The 26,400-nt window shown below is 41.7% G+C and overlaps 1 protein-coding gene across 1 annotated transcript in view; it reads left to right on the plus strand.

Annotated features, from left to right (window-relative positions):
* Nucleotides 1-25,593, plus strand: part of LOC126106499 (WD repeat-containing protein 36) — a 106,135-nt gene extending 80,542 nt beyond the window's left edge. The window contains exons 10-13 of the mRNA XM_049912818.1: nt 3,292-3,645; nt 15,071-15,200; nt 19,574-19,755; nt 24,498-25,593. Of these exons, the coding sequence (XP_049768775.1) occupies nt 3,292-3,645; nt 15,071-15,200; nt 19,574-19,755; nt 24,498-24,740 (909 nt within the window). The 3' untranslated portion in view covers nt 24,741-25,593. The remainder of the gene's footprint in view (nt 1-3,291; nt 3,646-15,070; nt 15,201-19,573; nt 19,756-24,497) is intronic.
* The last annotated feature ends 807 nt before the right edge of the window (nt 25,594-26,400 follow it).

Raw genomic sequence — 26,400 nt, forward strand, 5'->3', positions numbered from 1 at the left:
TGGATTCTGCAACATAGACTTTCAACCTATGCTGTTCATCTTTGGCCGCCAGTCAGCCAGTAACTGCCATAGTATATTTTCAGACCATGCTCACTTCACATGTAAGTACTGTATTGATGTTTATTCTGTGGCTAGTTTTTCTATGGCTGAAAGACATGTTTGCTACCTGTCTGCCATACATTTTGGTGATTTTGCACTTATCTACATTCTGCGACTCCCAGCTCAATGGACCTTGATGATGACTTCACTTAACAAATTCTAATTGTACCCAACATGTAAGTAGTATTACTTTGATAAATTTTAATCTGACGTTGGCATGGCATACTTATGTTAAATTTTGATCCTTCTCACTTTGTATGCTTGTGGGGAAAAAAAAAATCATTGTTGTACTTTATAATGGCTTAAGGTCAAAATCGCAATAGTAATATAAAGTAACAATACCGGAGAAGGAAAGTTGCTAATCACCATGTAGCGGAGATGCTGAGTCATGATAGGCACAACAAGAAGATTCACACAATTACAGCTTTCGGCCATTAAGGCCTTTGTCAGCAGTAGAAACACATGCGCACACGCACACACACACACACACACACACACACACACACACACACACACACACACTCACGCAAACGCAACTTGCACACACAACTGCAGTCTCAGAGAGCTGTAACTACACTGCGAGCAGCAGCACCAGTGCATGATGGGAGTGGCGACTGGGTGGGGGTAAGGAGGAGGCTGGGATAGGGAGGGGGATGGATAGTATGGTGGGAGTGGTGGACAGTGAAGTTTTGCACACTTCTCTGGTATTTTTATATTCCATCCTGGATTTTCCATTGTTTAATATAAAGTAAAGAAGTTTGTACAGTCAAATGGTGGAAATATCATTTAGACATTATTACATGACTGTGGCCCAAAAATATAAAAAGATTACTACATTCATATTTTTGCACTTAGGAAATAAATGGGATGTTTAGTTTATTGAGAAATGGCAAATAAGCATGAGCAAAGGTAAATGTGAACAAATGCTTCTATTATGCTGTTTATGGGTAGCCAATACACGCAAGTTCGCAGGTTCTCAAAGTACACATCAGGGGAGGGAGGGAGGGAGGGAGAGAGAGAGAGAGAGAGAGAGAGAGAGAGAGAGAGAGAGAAGTACACTAGACTCGCTGATCTGGCCCTCAGTAGTCCGGCCTCTTAGTAATGCAGTGCACATCCAAAACCACACACACAATGAATTATCGTGCGCAACAATGCTTAGTTAAATGATGCTATACTGTATTTGAAATTGTAGCTTTCTTTTCAGTTCGGATTCATGTCTCCTAAAAGGGAACACGTTAAGCTAGACCTAACCAAAAACTCGAAATTTTAGCTAAGTTAAATGGAGGTTCTTCACAGAAAGCCATTGTTGCTGAGTTCAGTGCTGGATAAGCAACTATGTATGACATCAAAAAGAAAGATGATGTTATTCGACAGTACTCAACACAAATGGGTAATAAGTTGGCAAAATGGAATGTTATGTGAAAGAGTGAGAATGAAGAACTTGATGTAGATGTTTATAGATGGTTCATACAACAACACAGTTAAAGGAATTCCAGTCAGTGGCCCAATTACAAAGGAGAAAACAGCTGCATTTAACAAACAACTTGGCGGTAGTAACTTGTTTGCAGCTAGTGAAAGATGGCTATCAAACTGGAGAAAACGATATGACATTCGGCAGCTGATAGTCACCAGGGAAAGTTGCTCAGCGAACGATAAGGATGCTGATGAGTTTGTAAGCAAGATACGGGCGATAATAGAAGAAGAAGATTTAAATGCTGATGCCTTGTATAATGCCGATGAAACAGGACCCTTTTTACAAGATGCTTCCTTCAAAAACATTAGCTGCCAAGAACGAGAAGGAAGCTTGTGGTTACAAGCAGCAGAAACAGCGCGTAACATTAATGGCGAGTTGTAATGCAAATGTGAGTCATAAACTACTACTAATGGTGATTGGAAAATCCCAACATCCACGTTGTTTTCAACACGCTGACATAAATACTCTACCAGAGCAGTATTGTGCTGAGAAGAAAGCGTGGATGGACAGACAAATATTCTCTCGGTGGTTCCATGAAATGTTTGTACCAGCTGCAAGAAAAGAGCTGAAGAAGAAAAAGTTTCCACTGGAAGCTATCCTTATAATTGACAATGCTCCCACTCATCCTTCAGATGTTTTTCTGAAGTCCAATGGTATACAAGCACTCTTTCTCCCACCCAAAGTGACAGCCCTAATTGAGCCCATGGACCAGGGAATTTTGGTATCAGTCAAACATTATTATCACCATTCACTTCTCGTCTCCTTGCTGCACGAAAGTGAAAATGACTCTATGAAGACTATGCTGAAGGTGTGGAAAGCAATTATCATACATGATGTTATTTTCCAGACAGCTGAAGCATTGGGATAAAGTGGAGAGTGCTACCATAATGAAGAGCTGGAGAAAATTGTGACCATCCACTGATGCAGAGTTGTATCCAGTAGTGAGTGAAGGCGATGAGCCAGTCAATTCGGAATTATCAATTAGAGTACTTTGTACACTGATATATTCCACAACCTTCCAGAAGGAGAAGAAATTGATGATGAAGACGTTACTAAATGGCTGAATGAGGGAAACTGTGATACAGACCAAATGTCTAACAGATGAAGAAATAATCAAAAGCATGCAAGAAAGTAATGATGAAAGTGATGAAGAAGAGGAAACAGGAGGAGAGAGCATGAAGATTTCTCACACTGGCAGTGCTGTAGCTACCGAGGTCTTCCTGGAGTACATTATGCAACAACCAGATAATGTTTGTAAAGTGGTTGCGTGATAAAGCATGCCACCATTGCATATCATCATTGCGACAGTTAAAAATTAGGTACATGTTTCATGGTTAGTGATATGACTGTATAATTATGTACAGTATATTGTACGCTCGAGGACTAAGTTTTCTTTGAAAATTAATGTATTTTTGGATTTGGTAAAGTATATGTTTTAAAATTGTATCCTTTGGTTTAATAAAGTACAGTACACTATATCCCCTGTGTTTTCAAAATAAATAAAAAACAAAATAAATGAATAAAATAAATTTCAGACTCAATAATCCAGCCCTTCCACTAATCCGACATCCATATGTGCTAGGAATGGCTGAATTAGTGAGAGTCTAGAGTCAATGGGGTATTGTCATGCACACAATTAAAGTATTTCATCATTTGTGTTTAATATACTTGTAAGAAAAGTATAAATGAGTGTTCATTGCTTTTCTTTCCTCTCCCAGACCGATTCAGCGTGCACATCTATCAGCTTCTCAGCTGTCGGCGACCTGCTGGCGACGACACACGTGGACTACATGGGTGTGTTTCTGTGGGCGAACAGAGCCCTCTTCAAGCACATCGCACTGCATCCTCTCGATCCACTGGAGGACAGTGAGGCAGAGGCTCTCGTCACATTGCCAGTTTCTGCCCCAGATGAAGGTGCAAATATCGGCACTGAAGATCTCGATGCACCTGACGGAGATGAAGATGGAGATGACACGGAGAGGCCGCAGTCTCCCGATCAGATATCAGAGGGCTTGGCCACTCTGTCTGGGGTCGCAGCTGTGCGCTGGCAGAATTTGCTTATGCTTGATGTGGTATGTGTCTTGCAAAATTGTTGTTCTGTTCTTGTTGTTCTCTTCCATCTGAAGACTGGTTTCATGCAGCCTCCACAATAGTAATGTTTCTGTATCTCTGCATAGCTACTGCAATCTACAAAGGCTGATCAACGAAGTCTGAGACTGATCCCCCCCCCCCCCTCCAGATGTTTATTACTTTTAAAAGTACTGCCCTCCAACTTGAATGCACTTTTTATAGCGTCTCTGCCAGTCCTGGAACATATGGCCCATGCCCCTTTGTGAGGTTCTTGAGAATCGACTAACTTTCTACATCTACATCCATACTCCGCAAGCCACCTGACGGTGTGTGGCGGAGGGTACCTTCAGTACCTCTATCGGTTCTCCCTTCTATTCCAGTCTCGTATTGTTCGTGGAAAGAAGGATTGTCGGTATGCCTCTGTGTGGGCTCTAATCTCTCTGATTTTATCCTCATGGTCTCTTCGCGAGATATACGTAGGAGGGAGCAATATACTGCTTGACTCTTCGGTGAAGGTATGTTCTCGAAACTTTGACAAAAGCCCGTACCGAGCTACTGAGCGTCTCTCCTGCAGAGTCTTCCACTGGAGTTTATCTATCATCTCCGTAACGCTTTCGCGATTACTAAATGACCCTGTAACGAAGCGCGCTGCTCTCCGTTGGATCTTCTCTATGTCTTGTATCAACCCTATCTGGTACGGATCCCACACTGCTGAGCAGTATTCAAGCAGTGGGCGAACAAGCGTACTGTAACCTACTTCCTTTGTTTTCGGATTGCATTTCCTTAGGATTCTTCCAATGAATCTCAGTCTGGCATCTGCTTTACCGACGATCAACATTATATGATCATTCCATTTTAAATCACTCCTAATGCGTACTCCCAGATAATTTATGGTATTAACTGCTTCCAGTTGCTGACCTGCTATTTTGTAGCTAAATGATAAAGGATCTATCTTTCTGTGTATTCGCAGCACATTACACTTGTCTACATTGAGATTCAGTTGCCATTCCCTGCACCATGCGTCAATTCGCTGCAGATCCTCCTGCATTTCAGTACAATTTTCCATTGTTACAACCTCTCGATACACCACAGCATCATCTGCAAAAAGCCTCAGTGAACTTCCGATGTTATCCACCAGGTCATTTATGTATATTGTGAATAGCAACGGTCCTATGACACTCCCCTGCGGCACACCTGAAATTACTCTTACTTCGGAAGACTTCTCTCCATTGAGAATAACATGCTGCGTCCTGTTATCTAGGAACTCCTCAATCCAATCACACAATTGGTCTGATAGTCCATATGCTCTTACTTTGTTCAATAAACGACTGTGGGGAACTGTATCGAACGCCTTGCGGAAGTCAAGAAACACGGCATCTACCTGTGAACCCGTGTCTATGGCCCTCTGAGTCTCGTGGACGAATAGCGCGAGCTGGGTTTCACATGACCGTCTTTTTCGAAACCCATGCTGATTCCTACAGAGTAGATTTCTAGTCTCCAGAAAAGTCATTATACTCGAACACAATACGTGTTCCAAAATTCTACAACTGATCGACGTTAGAGATATAGGTCTATAGTTCTGCACATCTGTTCGACGTCCCTTCTTGAAAACGGGGATGACCTGTGCCCTTTTCCAATCCTTTGGAACGCTACGCTCTTCTAGAGACCTACGGTACACCGCTGCAAGAAGGGGGGCAAGTTCCTTCGCGTACTCTGTGTAAAATTGAACTGGTATCCCATCAGGTCCAGAGGCCTTTCCTCTTTTGAGCGATTTTAATTGTTTCTCTATCCCTCTGTCGTCTATTTCGATATCTACCATTTTGTCATCTGTGCGACAATCTAGAGAAGGAACTACAGTGCAATCTTCCTCTGTGAAACAACTTTGGAAAAAGACATTTAGTATTTCGGCCTTTAGTCTGTCATCCTCTGTTTCAGTACCATTTTGGTCACAGAGTGTCTGGACATTTTGTTTTGATCCACCTACCGCTTTGACATAAGACCAAAATTTCTTAGGATTTTCTGCCAAGTCAGTACATAGAACTTTACTTTCGAATTCATTGAACGCCTCTCGCATAGCTCTCTTCACCCTACATTTCACTTCGCATAATTTTTGTTTGTCTGCAAGGCTTTGGCTATGTTTATGTTTGCTGTGAAGTTCCCTTTGCTTCCGCAGCAGTTTTCTAACTCGGTTGTTGAACCACGGTGGCTCTTTTCCATCTCTTACGATCTTGCTTGGCACATACTCATCTAATGCATATTGTACGATGGTTTTGAACTTTGTCCACTGATCCTCAACACTATCAGTACTTGAGACAAAACTTTTGTGTTGAGCCAACAGGTACTCTGAAATCTGCTTTTTGTCACTTTTTCTAAACAGAAAAATCTTCCTACCCTTTTTAATATTCCTATTTACGGCCGAAATCATCGATGCCGTAACCGCTTTATGATCGCTGATTCCCTGTTCTGCGTTAACTTTTTCAAATAGTTCGGGTCTGTTTGTCACCAGAAGGTCTAATATGTTATCGCCACGAGTCGGTTCTCTGTTTAACTGCTCAAGGTAGTTTTCAGATAAAGCACTTAAAAAAATTTCACTGGATTCTTTGTCCCTGCCACCCGTTATGAACTTCTGAGTCTCCCAGTCTATATCCGGCAAATTAAAATCTCCACCCAGAACTATAACATGGTGGGGAAATCTACTCGAAATATTTTCCAAATTATCCTTCAGGTGCTCAGCCACAACAGCTGCTGAGCCAGGGGGCCTATAGAGACATCCAATTACCATGTCTGAGCCTGCTTTAACCGCGACCTTCACCCAAATCATTTCACATTTCGGATCTCCGTCAATTTCCTTCGATACTATTGCACTTCTTACCACTATAAACACGCCTCCCCCTTCACTGTTCAACCTGTCTCTGCGGTATACATTCCAATCTGAGTTTAGGATTTCGTTACTGTTTACGTCTGGTTTCAGCCAACTTTCTGTCCCTAGTACTATATGGGCGTTGTGATCGTTTATTAATGAGAGCAGTTCTGGGACCTTTCTATAGACGCTCCTGCAGTTTACTATTAGCACATTAATATTGTTATTCCCTGTTGCATTTTGCCTACTCCTATCTTGCCGCGTCTCAAGAGGCGTCTTGTCGGGCCTAGGGAGGGGATTCTCTAACCTAAAAAACCCCCATGTGCACTCCACACGTACTCCGCTACCCTTGTAGCCGCTTCCGGCATGTAGTGCACGCCTGACCTATTCAGGGGGACCCTACATTTCTCCACCCGATAGCGGAGGTCGAGAAATTTGCACCCCAGATCTCCGCAGAATCGTCTGAGCCTCTGGTTTAAGCCTTCCATTCGGCTCCAAACCAGAGGACCACGATCGGTTCTGGGAACGATACTACAAATAGTTAGCTCTGATTCCACCCCGCGAGCGAGGCTTTCCGCCTTCACCAATTCCGCCAACCGCCTGTACGAACTGAGGATGACCTCTGAACCCAGACGGCAGGAGTCATTGGTGCCGACATGAGCAACAATTTGCAGTCGGGTGCACCCAGTGCTCTCTATCGCCGCCGGTAGGGCCTCCTCCACATCTCGGATGAGACCCCCCGGCAAGCAGACAGAGTGAACACTGGCCTTCTTCCCCGACCTTCTCGCTATTTCCCTAAGGGGCTCCATCACCCGCCTAACATTGGAGCTCCCAATAACTAATAAACCCCTCCCCCCGTGTGCCTGCTCGGACCTTGCTGAAGGTCCTTGAGCACTGCTTCAGAATTTTCAATTTCAATGCCCCAAAGCTTTGCTTTTAGTGACTAGAATAAGAAAAAATCACAGGGTACAAGATCAGGCTTATAAAGCAGATGTGGTACATAGGTAATGTTGAAATGAGCCAGAAACTGCAAGACTTGATTCACTACGTGAGGCCACAGATTGTCATGATGAAATTGCCAGCCAGTATGAGGAAGTTCTGTTTGTTTCCTTGCAGTGTGCTTCCTTAGTTTAGCCAATACTAACATGTGTGTGGTGGAGCAGTAGTGTGAGGGGGAACTGTGTGCTGATAAATCATTCCACGACAATCAAAAAATGTGATCACAATCACTTTTCCTGCAACTTTTACCATTTTTGGTGTTGGAAAACCATGCGGGTTCCACACTGTGCTGGCTTGTTTTCCTTGAGGATTGTAATGATGTAGTCATTACTCATCACCTGTGATAATCGATTCCAGAAATGCATTTCCTCCATCAGCAAAGAGATGGAGCCTCTCGTGGCTCGTCTACATTTGCACAGCCTTTTGTTCAGGAGTCAACAGACATGACACCCTACAGGCACAAACACAGGGCACATGAAGATGATCATGTATAATTGTAGACACTGCTATATGAAATTCTCAACACTTCACAGAGGCTACGTAATGTTATCTGCCATTCCTCACGGACAATCACAGCAGCTGTGTTGATGTGGACTTTAGTGATAGCACGAGCCAAAACACCAGGCCGACGTTGCTTTATACAGACATATTGACCTTCTTTGAAGTTCCTAAACTACCCAAACACTGTTGCACGGGGTAGTGCAGCTTTACTGTATGCTTGTTGCAGCTTTTTGTAAGTGTCAGTGGCTGTACGGTTTAAATGAACACAGTTGTACTGCTCCTTTTGCGACACCACCATTGTTTGGTGTGCGAAATGCAAAGAGCATCTTTAAAAACCTGCTCTTTTCAAATATTCGTGGCACAGATAGGTAACCATCACGGAAGCTACAGGATGAAATCTTTCTCAGTCTTTGTTGATCAGACTTCATACATCCATTTGGACCTGTTTACTGTAGTTAAGCCTGGGTACCACTTCACATCACTATTTCTACCCTCACCTTTCTCTCCATCACCTAATTGACTATTTCTTGATGCCTGAGGCTGTGTCTTGTGAAGTGAACCCTTTTTTTACTCGAGTTGTAGTATACATTTCTTTTTTTGCAAATTGATTCAGTACCATCTCGTTAGTTACCCAATCTGCCCACGTAATTTTCAACGTTCTCCTGTGGAACCACTTCATTTCTTGTCCAAATTCTTCAGTGTTGATATTTTGTTTCCATACAAGACTACATATCAGACAAGTGCTTTCAATTCACAGTTGCTACCTCTCGGTACTTCTAAGTACCGTCTCTTTTGATCCTTGTTTATTCCTGTTACACACACACACACACACACACACACACACACACACACACACACACACACACATTTCCCACATCCCAGACTTGCAGGTACATTTAAGTAGATATTTATCGTGGAAACACTTCACTGCCTTCTATGTCTTATTTGCTACTCAAAGTGTTGGTTTGCGTAAACATTGGTGACAGCTGAAGGTTTGCTTTGTAGAGAGCGTTTTTATTTTATTTACTGTCACACAGTTGTTAGCAATTTTTGTGTTTACTACCAAAGGTATAATGAAGGTTAGGTCCTCTTTTCTTCTCGTGCAACTCTTTTGTTAAATCTGTGCTTTTTGTGTAAGAAATAAGCAGAAAACTGTGTGGTACTGTAGAGTACCTTCTGGCCATATGTGCATTTTTTGTTTACTGCCACACAGGTGTGGTTTGTCACCTATGTTGATATTTTTTGCTGTTTTTTACTAGCTTTGTCAACCTAGATGCAGAAGACTTTTGGTCTTAGCACAGTTGTAATTATTTTGAGTGTTACGTCACAGAGAAGTACCACTTTTTGGGCATTGGCAATACTAACAGATGATAGAATTGTTAGAGCCCTTCTAAAATATTTGCCAGATGATAATGATGTTATGGAAGTAGGGAATGATGCAGACAAAAATACTGATTCAAATGATGCTAACAATCTGGCAGATACAGGTTTTGACAAGATTTTTGAAAAAAATTTAGGTTTTGATACAATTTTTGGTGGAGTTTTAATAGAATGTGTGCCAGTGGAATTTGAAATCAGTTTACCTGAAACTGCAGAGCGATCTGAAAAACAAGGGATGAATGACTGCTTACATGAAAACCATCGCAAAAGTAGAAAGATGTCTGAGACTAAAACTGACAGAAGGTGGAGGAAATGAAGATAACTCAGTTATTTTCTTCAACAGGAAAAACTCTGTCAACCAATACAATGCAATGAAATCTGTACAACATGGGTTATAAGCTGTGCTGTATTGCAGACATTCTGGCCTTCGATTTTTATGAAGGGGGAAGTGAAGCTTTGGAGAGGGAATTTGAAAATTGTGTGTGAGGGTAGTTTTGAGTTATTCAAAGAAATGTTGAGGAAAAAAACAGGAGACAAGATTTTGATAACTTTTTTATGTACTTTTTCCTGCCAGGAGGGCAAAAGTAGAGAAAATTGTGGATTTGTGCCATAGTGAGGTGTGAAAGGGAAAGTTTCCCAACAGCCCTTCACCTTCTAAGGAAATGAAAAGAGGTTAAAGAGGTTACTTTCATTGTAGGATCTCATTCTCTGGAATTGGGATTCTTTGTTGAAAGACAACAAAGTTGGGTGTCTAGCTTCCAGTTATCATGGAACAGAAATAATATTTGTCTTCAGAAAGCAGGAGAAAGCCATTAATGTCAACATTCAGTGCTTTTCTGTAATAAAGGACTACAGTTGTAATAAGAAATTTTTGAACCATGCTGGCTGACTTAGATCTGCTTATGGGCTGGGAAGAAGATCCAAAAGTATTTCTTAGTCCTTTAGTACTCTACTGTGAGCTGTACGAAAAGATTTCACTTATGGAGTTGGGTTGAAATGTTGCTCAGTGACCAACTAGACAGATGAATGCAAAGCATATCAGTCCAGGAGTTGCAAGGTAAGTTTTGAGAGAAAGCAAATTACATGAAACAAAAGGAAGAAATTAGTTCCACGAGATGTAAAATTAGGAAAGAAAGGTATTAATTTGGTCATTTTAGCTATCAACTAAAGAAGATGTGATGTATGCCCAAAAAGAAAGGGCAAACTCAAAATGTTTATTTTGCACAGTATTTCTCTGCTGCAATGAAAATAAATTTTTTTTGCCAATCTCCATCTACTAACTCTGTAATTACCTTCCTAATGTTCATTGATTTGTAGCTGTTGTGTATTCTAACACATTTGGATCTGTTAATTTAAAAAAAAAAAAAAAAAGTGCTGTACTGAGAACTGTTGCTTGGCAAGCCACTGGAAGGCCAGACGGTACTCGAAAGTACCACCCTTGTGAAATGCTAAAAATTAAAAAAATTGCTGTTCTTTTTTGTTACTGTTTACTGCTGTTATCCATGAAAAAATGGAAAGTTATATGTATTTGATAGTTCGACAACAAAGGGTTAAGACTTCCTGCCACACAATCTTATTCTTAATGTTAACAAATTTCTCTTTCTCAGAAACATTTATTGTTATTGCCAGCCTGTATTTTATATCCTTTCTGCTTTGGACATAATTTCACAGTCTAAATAACAAAACTTTCCTAGTATTTTGTGTCAACATTATTGTAAACTGTCGAAAGCGTAGTCCATAATTTACACACATCTTACTTCAGTTGCTTGCTTGTAATTTTCCTCAATCCTTAAGCACCTATTCCTGTTTTTTCCACAATTGAATTTAAATTTTATTTAACTGGAGGAAATAAAGCTGTGACAACTGATCGTGAATCATGTGTGGATAGCTTGTTGTGTAAGAGCATTGCCCGAAAGTGGCAAACGCTCTGTGTTTAACGAAATTTCAAATCAGTGCATACTCCACTGCAGAATGAAAATTCATTCTCGAAACTTTATTCTGTACACATTGCCCAACGCCAGTTCTTCCTTATCTGCGTCTTTCTGTAATTAAAGTGTGCACTCGAGGTTACGGCGATCGGACAAGTGAAAGAAGTCTATTACAACAGATATGGAGGCAGATGTTAAATCGAAATGTTTGCCTAAACCAAACTGTCTGAATGGGAAAATATATTTGATGATTGTTCTGTAATTATAAATGCCACTCAAATTAAACACTTTGGTATTTCACTTTTAGGAAGTAAACTGTCCCTCGTCAGTCCCTCTCAATCCCAAATCACTAGTCCAGCTTAGACATCCAAGTCAGTTTCCTAACTATTTCATATTTCACAGCATGAGTTGTCCATGACGTCTTTCAGTATTCAACTTACAAAGAAATTAGTTTGCCAAGTGCTACTAATGGTTGCCATAATGCATTGCTCAATGCCCATAACTCACAAGTGCTTAAAACTTGGGATTCTGCACACTTTTGCTTTACAGAATTTTTTCCCATGAAATCCAACCACGAGCATGACTCAAATGCTACTTCTTATCACTTTCAAACTCATTATATTTCAAATTAAACTTCTATTTCCCCTCGTGAGCCTTGTCTCGCCTGTCACCCTGACTGCCAACTATTGACTGCCTCACCCCGTCGTCTCAAAAGTGCACACAATCTACCTGGGATTCCCCAACTGCTGTCCAGAATATTGGAGCATGCCAGAAATATTGCAGCCCCCGGAAATGAGCTACCAATATCACTGTTTAGTGAGGGTATTGTTGGGATGTTGTAACTTGGTGTTCAGTTTAACCTAACCCAAACCTGCGGTAGGAGGAAGAGAGCTCCCTAGCATTGTTCTTTATAAGGTGGTAGTATGTGCTCGCTTGTAAACATCCATACATCCACATCGTCACATGATGACACTTGAATACAAATGTGGCAACGCTATGTAAAGCAATAAATATAATTTATTTTTGCCATATATGCATTGATCCATCCAGGTTGCCGTGCGCTGTTGCCATTTTTCGGGGTGCACTCAGCCTCGTGATGCCAATTGAGGAGCTGCTTGACCGAATAGTAGCGGCTTTGGCCAAGAATACCATCATAACGACCGGGAGAGCGGTGTGCTGACCGCACACCCCTCCTATCCGCATCCTCCACTGGGGATGACACAGCGGTCGGGTGGTCCCAGTAGGCCACTCGTGGCCTGAAGACGGAATGCATATATGCATTGGTAGTACTCAACTTGTGTGGTAGCTTCATGCATTCCACTTTACATGACACAACTGATAAGAACTGACTACCTAAAATGTTATACAGACTTTGCTGTCTCTGGCAATGTATAATCAAGTCTAAGTGACTGTATGTATGAGGACTATTTAATAACTAATGCAACATATTTTTTTCTTAAAGCAGGTTGATTTTATTCAGTATTCCAGTACACCAGATTATTCTGCACTCTTTTGGCTACAAAACCCTATTTTCAACATAATTTCCATTTTATGTGATGACCTTACACTGCCATACCACTATCAGTCGACATCGGAGCCAATGACTTGTCACATTAATAATCTCCGTATCATCCGTGTACTGCTCCTCGCAGAGTGCATCTTTCATTGGGATGGAAGTTGGAGTAGCAAGATCTGAGCTGTAGAGTGGATGAGGAATAACAGTCCGATGAAGTTTTGTGAGCTCCTGTCTGATGCACAGACTTGTGTGAGGCCTCGCATTGTCATGGAGAAGTTTGTTTACATTTTTGTGCTGAAGAACGTGCTGAAGTCATTTCTACAATTTCCTGAGGGTAGTGTAATGCACTTAGTGCACTTCAGAGTTGATCGTTGCACCGTGAGGGAAGACATCAAACAAAATAATCCCTTCAGAGTACTGGGAGACCATCGCCATGACTTTACTGGCAGAGGGTGCAGCTTTAAAATTTTTCTTTGGAAGAGAAGTGGTTTGGTGCCACTCCGTGGTTTACTGTTTTGTTTCTGATTGGAAATGGTGAACCCGTGTTTCATCACCTGTGATGATGTTGGACAAAACATTGTCACAGTCAGCCTTGTAACGTGTAATCAATTCTGTGCATGTGATTGCTCATTGTTCCTTATGGTCTTCTGTTACCCAACAAGAAATCCAGCTGGTAGATGGGCGTGTCAGCGCTACCAACAGAGGTGTCCAGTTGAGCAGCAAGGTTCTTTGATTGTGATCCGTCGGTCACCTCGAATGTGTTCGCATGTTCCGACGTAGCAGGAGTCACAGCTTTGCGCTAGTGGCCAGCATGCGGGAGATTGGACAGGTTTGCATGACATTGTTGCTGTGATGACGCACGCCTCGCCCGACAACTTGCCGTGCTTTTTATCTCTGCCAGGTCTCCGTAGACATTCGGCAAGTGCCTGTGATGCAATGCTCTGGCTTTCCACCGAAAGAAACTCGCTGACAGCTCTCTGTTTCGAACACACCTTCGTTATAGACTTCATTTTGAAGGGTACATATAGTGTCACTGCCTGTCAGAACTTCATGAAACTGTAGGTTCTAAAATGGGAATATTCTATGATGTCCCACAACAGATTCTGCATTTTTTTTCAACTGATTTTAGCCAAGGGAAAAAATGTATTGCATTACTTATTAAATGCCCCTCACACTCAGCATCTAATTCTTCCACTATCACTTCATAAATAGTGGCTATTACAATGGTAACTGATTATGTCTGTTAGTAGCTGTGTCTGGTGCTGGCAATCGCTGCATGGACGTAGATGGGCTGCAGAGACCTGTAGTTGATGATGCGTCTTGTTATGTCCACGTCTGGCAGAAAGATCTCTACCTGTGCTGTGCTGTGCTGTGAAGATGTGAAGTAGTCCTGATTGTCAGTGCTCCATGAGGCAGGTGAAAGCACTGTCGAAGGATGGATGTGATGAGTTGACGGACTCATAGTGGAAGTAGAATTTAATTCCGTAATGTGAGTGGCATCTGAAGGTTGCTGATCAGAACCAGAAGACATGTGGCATGTATTGTGAATGAATGGTAGTGCCCTCTCTTGGTATACTGTGTACCAACTGACTGTGTGGACAGCTGTATCAGTTACGGTTCCCTTACAACTTCCATAACGATTTCGAGATGCTGGGAGTTTTCGAACACAGGTTAATGCTGATCACCATCATCTATTTTTCAAATACCTTCAGTATTCTATGTTCTGGTGGCTTAGTGAGAGTGCTGCAAGTGGCCCACATTTTCAACTATCTCTCTCTCTCTCTCTCTCTCTCTCTCTCTCTCTCTCTCTCTCTCTCTCTCTCTCTCTCTCTCTCCCCCTCCCTCCCTCCCTCCCTCCCTCCCTCCCCCCCCCCCCCCCTCACCCCTCACCCCTCCCCCTTCCTTTCTCAAATTCCTCCCATTAGTGCTTCACATACTGTGACTAAACAGTTCTGTCCTGGAACTGCAGGAGTAAACAGTTACTAATTACAGAGGCATAAATTCTGTTGTTCACGAGAAACTTTATTACACTGTGCTGTGCAGTTGCACAGCATCTCTCTCTCTCATTTAAGGCAGCAGGTGAGGCACCCAATCCAGACCCCCTCCCTGTGTCATCATAGTATCTTGGACATTGTATTGGAGTCATCTTTCTATTTATTTGTTTCATTTCCATATGTGATTAATGCAAGTTGTAAATACACTTGTAACACAAGTTGTAATATTGAGTCTATGTTTGTTTGTAGATCCGCAAACGAAATAAACCGAGGGAGCCACCGAAAACCGTAAAGTCAGCTCCATTCTTCTTGCCCACTGTACCCTCATTGAGTGGTGAAGTCCAGTTTGACGTGGAATCAGAGAAGCAAACTGAAAAAGGTATGTTGTAGTTAATACTTGAGTAATTCTCTGTTGTAGCATCTCCTGCTTGTGTACAGCATCTTGGTTTTTATCAAACTTTGTCGAGACGTTCAGTACATACATCAACATCCACACTCTGCAAACAGTTCTGAAGTATCTGGCAGAGGGTACCCGCCACTGTACCAGTTTTAGGAAAGGAGAAAATATAAAAATGCAGTAAATGAAACAGGCAAAAAGGAATACAAACGTCTCAAAAACCAGATCGACAGGAAGTGCAAAATGGCTAAGCAGGGATGGGTAGAGGACGAATGTAAGGATGTAGAGACATAACTCACTAGGTGTAAGATAGATACTACCTACAGGGAAATTAAAGAGACCTTTGGAGAAAAGAGAACCACTTGTATGAATATCAAGAGCTCAGATGGAAACCCAGTTCTAAGCAAAGATGGGAAAGCAGAAAGGTGGAAGGAGTATATAGAGGGTCTGTACAAGGGCGATGTACTTGATGACAATATTATGGAAATGGAAGACGATGTAGAGGAAGATGAAATGGAAGATACAATACTGCGTGAAGAGTTTGACAGAGCACTGAAAGACCTAAGTCGAAACAAGGCCCCGGGTGTAGACAACATTCCAGTAGAACTACTGACAGCCTTGGGAGAGCCAGTCCTGACAAAACTCTACCATCTGGTGAGCAAGATGTATGAGACAGGCGAAATACCCTCAGACTTCAAGAAGAATATATTAATTCCAATCCCAAAGAAAGCAGGTATTGACAGATGTGAAAATTACCGAACTATCAGTTTAATAAGTCACAGCTGCAAAATACTAACACTGATTCTTTACAGACGAATGGAAGAACTGGTAGAAGCTGACCTCGGGGAAGATCAGTGTGGATTCCGTAGAAATATTGGAACACGTGAGGAAATATTGACCTTACAACTTACCTTAGAAGAAAGATTAAGGAAAGGCAAACCTACATTTCTAGCATTTGTAGACTTAGAGAAAGCTTTTGACAATGTTGACTGGAATACTCTCTTTCAAATTCTAAACGTGGCAGGGGTAAAATACAGGGAGTGAAAGGCTATTTACAATTTGTACAGAAACGAGATGGCAGTTATAAGAGTCGAGGGACGTGAAAGGGAAGCAGTTGTTGGAAAGGGAGTGAGACAGGGTTGTAGCCTGTCCCCGATGTTATTCAATCTGTGTATTGAGCAAGCAGTAAAGGAAAAAAAAGAGAAATTCGGAGTAGGTATTAAAATCCATGGAGAAGAAATAAAAACTTTGAGGTTCGCCGATGACATTGTAATTCTGTCAGAGACAGCAAAGGACTTGGAAGAGCAGTTGAACGGAATGGACAGTGTCTTGAAAGGAGGATACAAGATGAACATCAACAAAAGCAAAACGAGGATAATGGAATGTATTCGAATTAAGTCGGGTGATGCTGAGGGAATTAGATTAGGAAATGAGACCCTTAAAGTAGTAAAGGAGTTTTGCTATTTGGGGAGCAAAATAACTGATGATGGTCGAAGTAGAGAAGATAAAAAATGTAGACTGGCAATGGCAAGGAAAGCGTTTCTGAAGAAGATAAGTTTGTTAACATCAAGTATGGATTTAAGTGTCAGGAAGGCGTGTCTAGAAGTATTTGTAAGGAGTGTAGCCATGTATGGAAGTGAAACATGGACGATAAATAGTTTGGACGAGAAGAGAATAGAAGCTTCCGAAATGTGGTGATACAGAAGAATGTAAACCACTAGTCCACCTGAAGATGTATGCATTGTGGAAGAAAATGAGAAGTGACTGACACAAATCATTGTTTTAATTTGTATTTTACATTAATGTCAGTGACAGTTTCCAAATCAGAGTCCAAAATGATGAAATAAGGTTAACAATAACTTTGAATTCTTCATTTGTGTGGCCATAGCGTCCGTAGTTGCTTTACAGTTCCTGAGGGAATTTTTGTTCTGCCATTGCAACTACAAAAATGTGTGATTTTTTTTTTCCGCCAGACACGTTTCGCTTCTCAAGTTATTTACATTTTGATTTGCTTTTAGGTCAAAAAACAGTTCATCAAGAATATGTTAATTTGTGCTTACAGTGATTTTCACTTGATTTCTCGCTTACATTGGGAAATGCCATCTGCAAGCCCACTGTTGTTTTTCTGTGTTAGACACTGATAATTTTGGTCTAATTTTTAGTTGTTCTGCAGCAATATGCATTTCTTCTATTTTTCACAATGCACATAAGACATCCATAGTACTGCAGAACAAGTAAAAATTAGACCAAAATTATCAGTGTCTAAAGCAGAAAAACAACGGTGGGTTCGCAGATGGCATTTCCTGATGTAAACGAGAAATCGAGCGAAAATGGATGTAAATATGAATCAATGAATTCTTAATGAAATGGTTTTTGATCTAAAAGGAAATCAAAATGTAAACAGCTTAATTACAGACCATTGATGATACATTACCTCAATAAAGTGAAATGCGTCTGGTGAAAAAAAACACGCATTTATGTAGTTGCAATGACAAAACAGAAATACTCTCAAGAACAATAACTTCGATGTACGAGAAAAGTCCAGATATGACTTTTGTTGTTGGAATTTTATCACACGTTTCACATATATACTTTCTTTGTTCTGCTAGTATAAATGTAGGTTGAATCACTACCAGAATATAAATATCTGGGAATATTCAGCCAGAATTATTTAAGAAGAAGTAGTCACATGAGCTTAGTTGAAATGAAGACAAGTACTAGGATGGAGTATTATTCCAAGTATGCCATTAAAGATGATCTTCCCAAAACTTTTGAATGAACAATTCTAGGATATTGTTCAGCATTCTGGAACCCTTACATTGGTAGATTAATGGAAAAGATAGAAAAAATTCAAAGAAGAGCTGTGTTATTTTTTTGGTTTGTTTAATCAGCTCTGGAGCGTCATAGACATATCCCATGAACCCCAGTTCATGGCACTGCAAGATAGCTGTTGTGCATTACAGAAAGGCTTACTTGTAAATTTGTTTGAAGAAACCTATTAATCTGTTCCACATAATGTTTCACATTGTGCTAGAGATATTGAAATTGAAGAAACTCAGCCTTATATGAAGGCGTGTTTATTTCTCCTTGTTAATTTAAATGCGTCGTGTATTTCCTTAATTATTTATCACAGGTGTATTCAAGGTTTCTATTAAATAATATATGTACAGAAAATAACATTTTCACAATATTCAAACTTTCCGCCTCTGTAGCTGAGCTATCAGCAGATAATCTGGGTTATATTATCAGTACTGTCGGAAATCAGATTGTGGGGTAATTCGTCATTGAGAAAAAAGTGTTTCTTGCACAGAAGAGTGTGAAAACAACAGTAACAGTCATAGATATAGTTCTAGTAGTAGAGAACCGATTTACAGTATCCATCCTTAGTGTGGCACAGAAAGCAGTGAGACATTCATATAAATTTTGACCACTTACATAATTATGTAAAGAATTTAAAAGATAATAAAAATTAACTTAAAACAAAAATGGAAGTTGTATCAGCTTGACAACTCCTACTCAATAGAAGAATTTATGTAGATTTAGTAGTGTGTGTGTGTGTGTGTGTGTGTGTGTGTGTGTGTGTGTGTATGTGGAGGGGGGCGGGGGACCTGTAATGGAATAATATAAGTGGTCAGCATGTTGCCGCATTTCCCGTTGAGAAACATTTACGATCCATGGGACTTGCCAATATCTAATTCCCACTTTACTTTTAGCCTCAAAGCTTATATTCAGTACTGCTGTGTACTTCTCTGGTAGTGTTGGTGATAAACAGCTGTACGGCTATGTTTACAGGTGAAGTGATTGCCGTCTCTGCAGAAACAGTTCAGCGCAGCATCCTTGTGCTGCTCGTGCATTGCATTGAGTCAGCTCATACACGAAGTGCACACTGTAAACTCTTCATCAGAAAAACTATCTGTGCAGTTGTGTGTCACTGTTGATGGCAGCCAACACAGCCAGAAAACAAACCTGAACAGAACCGGGCAGTACTGAATGCAAGCTTGAGGATAGATAGTTAAGGTGGCATTACTGTCATCAACAGCAAGTACTGTGGGTGAATGGAGCAAGTTTGTTTGCATACAAGATACACAGCGAATGCCATCGACATTTTTGCTGTTGTGCAGATATTTTCAGTGCTCTACAGGTATGAATACAACTGCGGGTAACAAAACAAATGAATTGGAGTTACTCTGTAATGAAGCATCTCCAGACACCACATCCATTGTACCAAAATATCGCTAAACGACCTCTGAAAGTTTGTCGCTTGAGTTAAGGTTTGCCCTCTATACCTTTTAATTTTTGTTTGAATTTTTGCCACCAAACTATTTTGCCTACAGTAATACAAAATAAATTTTCAGGCAAAGAGCTCGACAGCAGTCGTGCCCTGGTACCGTCCAACCTGACGGTGTTTGGCAAACTGCTGAGGGATGCTGGAGAGGAGGGGGCGGATCCGACACCCGCCCTGGAGAAGCTGCGCCAGCTCGGCCCGGCCGCCCTCGAGGTGGAAGTGCTGTCCCTCGCACCTGAGGGTGGCGGATCGGTACGTATGCCAGCTGGTTCTCTCTCCTGATGTCTGAACGTGTGCCCTATCATCCTGCTCCTTCTTCTTCCCAGTGTTTTCCACATGTTCATCTCCTCCTTTTATCAGATCACTTAATTTTCAGTATCCTTCTGTAAGACCACTTCTGAAATGCTTAAAGTCTCTTCTTTTCTGGTTTTCCCACTGTCTGTGGTTCACATTGTAAGTTTATTGACCTTTTAATATGTTTCTTCAAAAGTCTTACTCTTCATTTAAGATGCAGGTGTTGGTTGTTGGTTGCTGGGAGCTTTCTGTGAACTTTAAATAATCAAGAGTGTGTACGTCGTGGGACAACCGGGAAAAACCCGGGAATTTTTTCATCCGGGAGAAAACTGGGGAAAACCTGGGAATTATTCGGAATTCCGGGAAATTTTCATGGTTTTAATTTTCAGTTAAATTTTTTAAATTTTGACTGGGGAGGTCTGATAGTCTAATAAAGAATAGTACTGTATCCCGTCACTGCAGAATAATACTGCAGCAATAAAACATAAACAAGAGAAAAATAGCAAATAAAACTTTAGTAGCAAAGGAAGTGCGCCATTTACAACAACAAAACACCGTGCATACACAAGCGTCTGCCAATGGCAAAATGTATCGAAGGCCTTAGGACGAAGACTATGATATACTTTGTAACAACAAACTGCTTCCGATGAGCGTGACATTACAACTGTCCATTTGAGCAGTTGCCAGCAGGCTTATGCGCGTGCGAAGTTCAGTCGCATATGAGCAATACCTTCTCCTGCTTCTCTGGCTGCTTGAAGCCACATGCTAACTGGAAAAAAATTTTCTAGCGTGCCCAAGCTACCAGATCCTTGTATGCGCAGAGCAGTCTGAGTTGTACTGGGGAGGGGGGATAGTCTCCATGTGACCCATGTTTATGTTCAGTGATTTTGCTGTTTCCTCTTCGTGTATAGCTCACACGTCAAATGTAAACAAAAAGGATTTCTGTGAACGGACACTCAAATGAGTTACAACACATTCACATAATTATGGTAGGCTGTTTTCAGATTGTATTTCATTTCCACGTTTTTGGCAGTCAAGCAGTAATCACCTGGCAGAACAATGAAGTTATTTTTGTCAGTGTGCTAAAGAAGTTTGGCTTTTATTGATCTTTTCTGCTGAGGCAGTTAATTTATGTGAAATGACTCGTTTCATTCCACAGTATAGGCCAGTTCCTCCTGTTCGCTAAATTTCAAGTGCATGTTTTCATCTTCTGGCACATATGGCATTTTGCCATAACACAGAACCAAACACAGGATAGTAACGGTACTCCAAGAAAATTTACATCCAGAAAACCACACTGAAAAGCTTAATATCAGGTTGGGGCCTAGTTCATTGTGGATCTAGACATATGAATGTGCACTTCAAGCTGTCTTATACAATTTAGTATGGTTTATGAATTTCTGATGCTCTTGGAGTATCCTCTGATGTCATGTTTCTTTTATGACTTAATGTAAGATATCTTAATGCTTTATACTTAGGAACATAACTGTCGTAGCTGTGCAAGTGCAGTAATGCCTGTTTTCTACCACTCTCTGACAATTGCTGAAATGGACCTGTTTTTTAGAGGTCTTAGGAAAATATTGCGAATGGTGGTTTGAAAAGCATTACTTTCAAAGTAAATTTCCTTTTACGTTACGTATGAGAATATGTGATGAATTTCTTAAAGCGCAGAGTGTTTGACTCTCATTTACGACTTAACATTTTGAGGACCAGCTACTTAGAAGAATTTCGAGCCTAGTAGACCAGACATTTATGTCACTATTTTAAATTTTACTGGCTTATTTGTGTGATGTATCTTACAATGTAACACGCGCAAAAAAAAAAAGACCAATATTACATGTGAAAGCTTAGCTTCTCTTGCAGCTTATTAATCTTTGAGATCTACACTCCTGGAAATGGAAAAAAGAACACATTGACACCGGTGTGTCAGACCCACCATACTTGCTCCGGACACTGCGAGAGGGCTGTACAAGCAATGATCACACGCACGGCACAGCTGACACACCAGGAACCGCGGTGTTGGCCGTCGAATGGCGCTAGCTGCGCAGCATTTGTGCACCGCCGCCGTCAGTGTCAGCCAGTTTGCCGTGGCATACGGAGCTCCATCGCAGTCTTTAACACTGGTAGCATGCCGCGACAGCGTGGACGTGAACCGTATGTGCAGTTGACGGACTTTGAGCGAGGGCGTATAGTGGGCATGCGGGAGGCCGGGTGGACGTACCGCCGAATTGCTCAACACGTGGGGCAGAGGGCTCCACAGTACATCGATGTTGTCGCCAGTGGTCGGCGGAAGGTGCACGTGCCCGTCGACCTGGGACCGGACCGCAGCGACGCATGGATGCACGCCAAGACCGTAGGATCCTACGCAGTGCCGTAGGGGACCGCACCGCCACTTCCCAGCAAATTAGGGACACTGTTGCTCCTGGGGTATCGGCGAGGACCATTCGCAACCGTCTCCATGAAGCTGGGCTACAGTCCCGCACACCGTTAGGCCGTCTTCCGCTCACGCCCCAACATCGTGCAGCCCGCCTCCAGTGGTGTCGCGACAGGCGTGAATGGAGGGACGAATGGAGACGTGTCGTCTTCAGCGATGAGAGTCGCTTCTGCCTTGGTGCCAGTGATGGTCGTATGCGTGTTTGGCGCCGTGCAGGTGAGCGCCACAATCAGGACTGCATACGACCGAGGCACACAGGGCCAACACCCGGCATCATGGTGTGGGGAGCGATCTCCTACACTGGCCGTACACCACTGGTGATCGTCGAGGGGACACTGAATAGTGCACGGTACATCCAAACCGTCATCGAACCCATCGTTCTACCATTCCTAGACCGGCAAGGGAACTTGCTGTTCCAACAGGACAATGCACGTCCGCATGTATCCCGTGCCACCCAACGTGCTCTAGAAGGTGTAAGTCAACTACCCTGGCCAGCAAGATCTCCGGATCTGTCCCCCATTGAGCATGTTTGGGACTGGATGAAGCGTCGTCTCACGCGGTCTGCACGTCCAGCACGAACGCTGGTCCAACTGAGGCGCCAGGTGGAAATGGCATGGCAAGCCGTTCCACAGGACTACATCCAGCATCTCTACGATCGTCTCCATGGGCGAATAGCAGCCTGCATTGCTGCGAAAGGTGGATATACACTGTACTAGTGCCGACATTGTGCATGCTCTGTTGCCTGTGGTTCTGTCAGTGTGATCATGTGATCATGTGATGTATCTGACCCCAGGAATGTGTCAATAAAGTTTCCCCTTCCTGGGACAATGAATTCACGGTGTTCTTATTTCAATTTCCAGGAGTGTATATTATAAGTGAAAGCTTAGCTTTTCTTGTAGTTATATGACATATATTAATTTAAACCATTAACTTTTCCTATTTCTGTGTTCACACTTCTTTTGAGTGATGTTGCTATTGGCTGACTACATCACGTGTCCTATCCTCTGAATATCTCCTGTCATTGGCTGGCGAGATCACATGACAGGAGCTATGATTGGCTCACAAAAGGGTGTCGCAGTCTCAGTTTCAATACTTCGGAAACCAACGTGCTGTGTTTGGTGAAATTTGAATTTACTTGTTTGTAATTACAAAAATATGCAATATATCCTAATACGAAAATATACAGCACACGTTTTTTTCTCTAAAGTCGCTGTGGTAAGTTCTACATGGATGATGTATAAAATGTTAACCATTCAAAGGATTGATAAGTTTTACAGCTCTGTGGTAAAGTATACTGTCATGTAATACGGAAAAATGCGTTTTCAACTGGGAAAAAGTGTATTTTTTTAAACTGGGAAATCTGGGAAAAAACCTGGGATTTTTTCCCCTTGTCCACGTATGCACTCTAATAATGTTTCAAAACACCATCAAAGTAGATATTAAAGTTTTTTACATTTACTTTCAACCTGCCCCAACAGTTGTACATGTGAGTACACAGCTTCCAGAATTTGGGGAGCCATACCAGTTCTGTATTGAATCTGCCCGACAGTTTCACGGCCCACGCTGGTGTGCCGGCCAACCTGGATGTGGTTTTTAGGCAGTTTCCCACAACTGACTTGGTGAATACTGAGTTGGTACCCATGTCCCACCTTACTTACACGATTCACAAACATTTCAAACCTGTTCTCCAACTTTCACATGGGATAATTCAAGGCACAGACAGATGAGGTACACATATACATCTCCTGAGAGAGAGGGAAGAGGGTGGGGATAGGAAGGGCACTTGGTCGCCCTCTACCACTCTAACACTGCCAAATTCAGACTTGAATACCAACTCTGTGAAGATAAGGGATAAAGCCAGGAAAAAGGAAGAAGAAAGATGTACATTTATTTTCACTGTCTGCACAATGCTCATCAGCTTTTATGTAATAAACTCACACTTATAATAATACAGATCAGTAAACTTGTAATGACTACAGTGAGTCTTAAGTTACATGAACAAGTGGCATTATTGTGTGTTTCATACTCCATAAGTGTTCAGTTAAAACCTCACGCAGGTGTAAAGAGCTTCCTCAATAGAGCAACCTTTTTGAAATCCAATCTGTGACTAACTAAGTATCCCACTACATCAGTCTTGTGTCATTTTCCTTCGAAGATAGAATAATCCCCTATTTCAGTATTGACAGGACACTATTACTTAAATTTCCTCTTCTGAACTAAGTATCATCTGGTAAAAATTATTAAATTTTTGAGTTATTTGTTACAGGTTTCCCTCATGGCCACATTTATAAAGCTCCTGACTGATGCCATGAGGAACGGCAAGGACTTTGAGTTGGCGCAGGCGCACTTCGCGCTCTTCCTGAAGCACCACGGTGACCGCGCAGCGTCCGAGCCGCGGCTGCGCACCCTGTTGCCGACTGCGGCGGAGGCGCAGGCAGCGGGCTGGCAGCGGCTGCAGGACCGCCTCATGGCATGCCTCGCTATTGTCTCCTTCTTCAGGACTTCGTAGACTGTGTGGGGAGCTGTGTGCTGAACTTTAGACTGTGCCCGCAAAGAGCTAGAGACTGTGTTTAAAGTAGTGTGCCTTCAGAGACACTCTTCACTGTGCCTTCAGTTGGATTGTACTGGTGTGTAACAGTTTGTAACAAGTTGTGATGATGTGGACCCCAGTTGGACCATTGTGTTTGTTTTGAATACCGTATGAGGTATTTAACTGAATATTGCGCAATGCTTGGTCGCATTATAAGTGGCAGGGATGTAGGTAGGGGGAGGGCATCAGAAGAGGGACATTACTAAACTTCTCTGCTATTACTACTGAAAGCTGATTTGTATTTATATTGAACTCCAGGTAGGAATGTCAGCAACATAGGAAAAGAAAGATTGCTACTTACTGTGAAGAAGACGTGATAAGTTGCAAACAGGCACAATTAAATTTTTCCCAGCACACACGTTCATGCTCATGCTCACCACACACACACACACACACACACACACACACACACACACACACACACACTTTAAGAGGATACTACAATTCCTGCTTGCTAATGAATGGAACTGGAACTGGTGCACTGTTGCAGAACTGTCAGGCAGCGGAAGTATTTAATATTTTATGTGATGATGTCTTCCATCTTGTGGTGTATTTTGTACACCGTTGTATCTGAAAATGAAATTTATATATAAAAACAAATTTTTTGTTAATATTTATTGTGTGATCATTCCTTTATGAAATTACAGGCTGTGAAGTGGTTTCACAAAATATACGTCACCGTTACAGTCTGCTTTCATTATCCTGAAACTCAATTAAATTCCTTGACACATAAAGAGCAGTGTTACAGGTAATGAGATGGATTAGTAAAAGTTTGTACGATGCACAATAATCAGGTAATACAAAGAAAGAATATAAAAGACTAATATTTTAGGAATATGTGTCATCTTGAGTTTGCTATAACTAGAAACATCTACTTACACCAGAAGATGCAGTATATGTGTGTGGATATATAATCAGGAATAATGGAGAAATACACACTAAGAAAAAGTAGAAGCAAGAGACACACCAAGAAAGAATTATCTATATGGGACGGAAATCTGTACATGTGATTACATGCACAGACAAATAAATGATTATAATTGCAGAAAAAATGGATGATTTGTTCCAGAGAAAGGGCTTCACAAATTGAGCAAGTCAATAATGTGTTGGTCCACCTCTGGTGGCTCTTGTGGAAGCAGTTATTCTGCTTGGCTTTGGTTGATAGAGTTATTGGCTGTTCTCCTGTTGGATATCATGCCAAGTTTGTTCCAAATGTTGCCTTAGATTGTCAAAATCCTGAGGTGGTGGGAGAGCCCTGCCCATAATGCTCCAAACAGTTCCACACAGTAAATGGAATAACACCATTAATAAATATAGACTTTGATCAGAAATCAGTAGCTAAGGTAGAATATTCAAAATTTCTATGTGTATGCATTGATGAGGGGTTGAACTGGAAAAAACACACCGAGGATCTGCTGGAACGTTTGAGTTCAGCTACTTATGCTATTAGGGTCAATGCAAATTTTGGCATTATACATCTCAGTAAATTAGCGTACCACACCTATTTTCATTCTCTGCTTCCGTATGGCATCATATTCTGGGGTAACTCATCATTGAGTAACAGTGTGTTCATTGCACA

The sequence above is a fragment of the Schistocerca cancellata genome, chromosome 10 (genome assembly GCF_023864275.1).
Source record: "Schistocerca cancellata isolate TAMUIC-IGC-003103 chromosome 10, iqSchCanc2.1, whole genome shotgun sequence".
NCBI classification, from domain to species: domain Eukaryota; kingdom Metazoa; phylum Arthropoda; class Insecta; order Orthoptera; family Acrididae; genus Schistocerca; species Schistocerca cancellata.